This window comes from Maniola hyperantus, chromosome 24 (genome assembly GCF_902806685.2).
Source record: "Maniola hyperantus chromosome 24, iAphHyp1.2, whole genome shotgun sequence".
In the NCBI taxonomy this organism is placed as follows: domain Eukaryota; kingdom Metazoa; phylum Arthropoda; class Insecta; order Lepidoptera; family Nymphalidae; genus Maniola; species Maniola hyperantus.
The window spans coordinates 8,543,171-8,548,753 of NC_048559.1; the positions used below are offsets into that span (position 1 = coordinate 8,543,171).

At 35.8% G+C, this 5,583-nt stretch overlaps 1 protein-coding gene across 1 annotated transcript; it reads right to left on the reverse strand.

The window, feature by feature from the left end:
* Positions 1-275: 275 nt before the first annotated feature.
* Positions 276-5,229, reverse strand: LOC138404025 (uncharacterized). The gene is made up of 5 exons (XM_069506764.1): positions 4,957-5,229; positions 4,199-4,528; positions 3,160-3,787; positions 2,164-2,384; positions 276-1,495 (listed from the first exon to the last, which is right to left on the reverse strand). Exons 1-5 carry the CDS (start codon positions 5,134-5,136, stop codon positions 1,280-1,282), a joined length of 1,575 nt encoding a protein of 524 aa, XP_069362865.1. The 5' UTR covers positions 5,137-5,229; the 3' UTR covers positions 276-1,279.
* Positions 5,230-5,583: the final 354 nt, after the last annotated feature.

The following is a 5,583-nucleotide window of genomic DNA, read 5'->3' on the forward strand; positions in this document are numbered from 1 at the left end:
CTAACACGCTGACCATGTGCGGATTGGTAGACTTCACAAACCTTTGGGAACATTATAGAGAACTCTCGGGCATGCAGGTTTCCACACGATGTTTTCCTTCACCGTAAATATGCACATAACTCCGAAAAAGTTAAAGAGGTGCGTGTCCGGGATCGAACCCCCAACCTCTGATTAGAAAATGGATGTCCTAACCACTATGCAGCTTCACTACTACTACTTACTAACTACTAAACTACTACTAGTTACTAAAAGTAAATAAATAAAACATATTTTTATTATTTAGTCTTTATTGACCTCAGATACTTAACTAAAATAAAAAATGTGACAAACAACAAAACTAAACTATCAACATTTTCTCAAAACTTTTCTTACAATAATATAATCTTTCAAAATTTTAACTTCACTAGAATCAGTCTTCAATCTCCTCTAGGGTAAAATCAAATCTTGACATGACTAGACCAAACTTAATCAAGTCTGGTCAATTAGTAATCATGTTAAGACTATTATTAGGTACCTACTTGATGACTTAGTTAAATCTTAATTTACTTAATTACCTTAGTACCTAACTAACTTATTCCCAAAACTTTGGGACTGATCTATCAACACACAGCTCAAACTACTAGACGGATCGGGCTGAAATTTGGCATGCAGATTGCAGATAGGCTATTAAAGGATTTTTGAAAAATTCAACCTCTAAGGGGGTGAAACAGGGATTTGAAATTTGTGCAGTCCACGCGGACGAAGTCGCGGGAATAAGCTAGTCAATAATAAATGTCAAAAACCATAATAACACGCATTAAACAGTGTGAACTGTGATTCAATAGGTGTTTCATGACTTATGAGTATGCCTGTTTCAATGAATGTCATCTAAGCTACGTAGCTGATGATGAGATGATACTCGTCACTATCGTTCAAGTATCGGCCAGGGTTCATCAACAACTGAGCACCTAAGCACATAGTCCTTCTTGGTCCGCTGCACTTTGTGGGCGAACCTTCTATGCTTCGCCATATTATTTTCAAATATATTATATATTGTACTAGCTCATGCCCGCTACTTCGTACGCGTGGATTTAGATTTTTAAAAATCCCGTGGGAACTCTTTGATTTCCCGGGATAAAAGGTAGCCTTTCACTTTCCAGGTCTTTAACTATACCCTTGCAAAAAATCACATTTATCCGTTGCTCTGTTGCGAGTGATTGAAAGACAAACCAATAAATCAACAAACAAACACACTTTCGCATTTATGTATAATAAGGGTAGTGATAAGTATGCTTCTGTTTCAATGAATGCCGTCTAAGCTACGTAGTTGATGATACTCGGCAATATCGTTCAAGTCAAGGCCAGGGCTCATCATCATCTGAGCACATATGGCACTGACTAAGTTATTCTTGGCACGCTGCACTTTGTGGGTGAACCTGGTCATATGCTTCGCTATATTCTCCCAGAAGGGAAATACTTTGTTGCAACAACCACAGTGGTAGAGGCCCGGACGAATCTAGAACAAAAATAACTCATTTCAGCTAGAGATGGACTGTTAACTTTTAGAATTATAGAGACCTAATTCAAAATTTAAGGATTTAGCGTTTGAGTAATAAAATGAATTTGAATGACCATTTCCATCGACTCAAAATAAAATAATTACCCATTGTAGATAGCTACGTAATTTTCAATTCAATTCAATTTTGTTTTATGTCACGCAGCTGCACCAAACGGGTCTTTTAATTTGGATAATTTATAAGTGGCAGGTTTTTTCAGCGGATAACGTATTATCTTATGGGAAATTTTATTATGAGTCGATGGATATGGTCATCCTAAGTCATTATACCGCTCAAACTCGAAATCCTTAAGTTTTGAATTAGGTCTCTACAATTCTAAAGGTGCATTTTCATAGGGAGCATCACAAAGCAAAAATCTCAGTTTAATAATTTTTAATTACTAGTCCCAAGGTGCTAGAATGGCGACCTCGCATCGGAAGGCACAGAATTGTAAGACCCCACTAGGTGGACAGACGACCTCAGATGAGTCGCAGGGAGCTGCTGGATTCAGGCGTAAGACCTTGGCGTGTGGAAGTCCCTACAAGAGACCTATGTCCAGCAGTGGACGTCTATCGGTTGATGATGATGATGACTGTAAAAAGTCACTATGTATTTACAAAAAACTTACTTCTCTAATAAAATCAGTTTCATCGTCCTCTTCAACAAGCAGCACTTTACATTTCAGAAGAACATTGTGATGTTCCTTCTTAAGCATATGTTTCAACACATCTTTGATGTCCATGGTCTTGTTACACCCATAACATTTCCATGTCTGATTCCCATCTTCCATCAATTCGAAACTGAAAAGTTCTATGCAAACCCCATTGCCAAACACCATTACGTCCCTCTCTGAAATAAATAAACAAAATCTAAATAAAATGAAAAGGTGACTGACTGATCTATCAACGCACAGCTCATACTACTGGCCGGATCGGGCTGATATTTGGCATGCAGATAGCTATTATGACGTAGGCATCCGCTAAGAAAGGAATTTTGAAAATTCAACCTCTAAAGGGGTAAAATAGGGGGTTAAAATTCGTGTAGTCCACGCGGACTAAGTCGCGGAGATAAGCTAGCATTCGGAACCCGCGTAGCTTTAGTTTTAAGTTTACGAAATTACTATAAAAAAGAGCACCAACAAATAGTATCTACTTTGAATAAATGATTTGATCGCTATACCCATGCAAAAAATCACGTCGATCCGTTCGTCTGCGTGATTGAAAGACAAACCAATAACCAAACACTTTCGCATATTTTATAATATGGGTATTGATTTTAAATAAATTTCAAAAATTGTGGAACAGGCAGGATATGTATATTTTTTTTAAAATATTTGAATTGAATTGTTTTAATTCAATGGCAACCCGGGATAGGAATTCCTGACGCTTACGTATAAGTCCCCCAAATTGTTATTGCGCTGAAACCATGTCTCATTAACATTGAAATGACGTCATCTTGACGTCATTCAGCCGAAATAAAAATATACCATCAGCTCGAAACTTCAGTTTAGTCCTGACGTCACTAAAATGGCGGCCACCCACATTAGAAATTTGCGGGACTTATACAAGGAGGTCGTCTCCAAATGAAATGGGAGGGCAAGAGAAAACAAAAGGAGCTTACGTACTGTCAATGTTGAACGGGCCGTATGAGATTTTTCGATAAGTTTTGTACAAGACAGGCTTAACTGGCGGTTTCTCGTGTTTCCGCTTTTTAATTAGACCTTTCAACTCCAAATGTCCTGTATGTAAAGAACCTTCTACGTGTTGTTTCATACAATTCATATGTGCAGAGATATAAACATCACAGAGAGAACAAAAACACTTAGTGTCTCCTTCTTTAACATTTATATAATTTGTACTTGCATATTCTGACAGTTCCTGTCTACATTTGTCTTTATCCATTATTATGCATTCTTTGGTCTCCGGATGATATACGCTTGTATGTTTGTCTAACTTTTTGTAAGAAGGTGTTAACGAAGCATCGCATAGTAAACACTGAACTGTTTTTTTCTCTTCATCAATTTTATAATTCTTGCTATAGGATGTAGAAAAGTTTTTAATATATATATTAGCTATATTGTTATTAGGATCGTTTGAATTCTCAGTATCTTTCTTTTCTATAGGGGTTTCAGTTTTAGATGTTTCTCCATGCTCCATGCATTTTTCTCTATGCTTGTCCTCCCAATGAGATGCAAGGTATTTGTTGTCATAAACGTCGAAGCATGTGAAACAACAAAATTTGTCATGTTTCAGCTGGAAAAAGAGATAGCTATTTCAAATCAAATCTTACGCAGTTCTAGACTATTTTTGAAAAAACCTTAAAGAGCTTGTTACTATGAACCAACAATGAAATCATGATACGAGTACAAACCTAACTCCTGCATGCTGATTCACTAACTCAGTGTTCAATGATGAATGATAACCACAGAGCTCATTTGACATTGGTTCATTTTACATTGCTGCTTTACTGAGTGATATTAAAATGATTTTTAGTAAAAAAACCTTCAATGGATTAAAAATAAATGTCAAATGATCATTCATCGTTAAACACTGAGTTGAAGCATGAATAGCATTTTTTGAGAAGGTTTTTGCAATTTGTTTATATTTTTTAACAACCTAAGGATAACTTAAGTACCTAGAATATTAACATTCTCTTTAACCCACCTCTCTGTAACAGTTGCCAGCCTCAAATTTAATACTGCTTTGCTTCAAATTCGACACATGGCTAGCAGATAGTATATGAGCATTAACAATTTTGCTTAATTTATCTATGTTACATAACGAACATTTGTTATCTTTAATACCGTGCCATTGAAGCCTTGTTACAGTTTTATCGTTAACTATAACACTTGTTCCATCTCGTTTCAAAAGAGATGACTTTTTGGAGACTCTTTGAGGTTTAGTTTTCTGGTCTTGATGGTAAGATTCCTTGATATGGCTGGCCACATCTGTTGTAGTTACATTACATACTTCACAATAGTAGTCTTCATTTATCTGAAATATATAAGATTTTTATATAACTTCCAAAAACCTACTCTCTATAAAAGCTTCAGCGAAAGCTCAGCAGTTTCGGACACAGCAGAAAGGAACGGACTGAAATACGAAATGTCGGTGGTTCAATCTTTACACTTAGTTAGAAGGGAGAATATTAGTTCTGATAAACTTGGCTCAAAATATATAAAAAAAAAGCCTACCCATATTGTTTGTTTTTTTTAATATCCTCACATGGAACATCGATCACGGTGCGAGATTTCGTCAAAATCGGTTCTTCTGCCTGATATCTTTAGTAATAGAAAGTTTTTTTTAGCCAAATAAACTTTAATACCTAGGTGCTTTTGAATTGTCGAGTGAATCTACCAGTACTGGTTCTGAACAGACAGACATCGCATTTATAATATTAACATGGACATGGATATGCTTACCTTATAAATAAAATCTTTCTTAAATTTATGAAGGTATTCCTGTAATTTGAGATCGTTTCTGTGTTTCTCCCATCGCATGTGCCTGTCCACATCTGCCTCATCTTCAAACGTTTCCTGGCACAAAACACAGAAGTAATCTATTTCGGCACATATTATAAAATTCTTGTAATATTTATCCATGTTTCCATTAGTTATCTCTGAAAAAATAAACTATACAAATCGCGATTCAACGCAACGGAAAAGAAAAGCATAAAGTTTCAAATAAATACACAGACCACGATGAAAAAGGACAGCGTCAGAATCTCTTGTCTGTGATCAAAATCTTGTTGTTGTCGTTAGTCTATGGTAATCATTATGAAATATGAACCCTATACATTGTCCGATTGATGGCGCTTTCATTTAATTAGAACTCTTTTCGGTCGATCTATACTCGCTCCACACTTTGTTTATACTACACCACATGGAACACTATTCTTTGCCAGAAAAAATAAAATAATATCCAGGTCCCATAGTAAAAAAGATTGCATTATCCAGTAATCACAGACTTTTTAAACAACTAAGTAGTACTTAGAAATTCTTTGCAATTACTTAGGTTTTTACGGGATTTGTTGGTTGGTACTCAGAACA

What these genes read in the sequence shown, in the direction of transcription:
- LOC138404025 (XM_069506764.1), bottom strand. Translation starts at nt 5,136, where the DNA reads ATGGATAAATATTACAAGAATTTTATAATATGTGCCGAAATAGATTAC. An exon ending in CTGGCAACTGTTACAGAGAG is followed by an intron (nt 3,788 to 4,198) that starts GTGGGTTAAAGA and finishes CTCTTTTTCCAG; the next exon opens with CTGAAACATGACAAATTTTG. An exon ending in AAACTGATTTTATTAGAGAA is followed by an intron (nt 1,496 to 2,163) that starts GTAAGTTTTTTG and finishes TTTTTGTTCTAG; the next exon opens with ATTCGTCCGGGCCTCTACCA.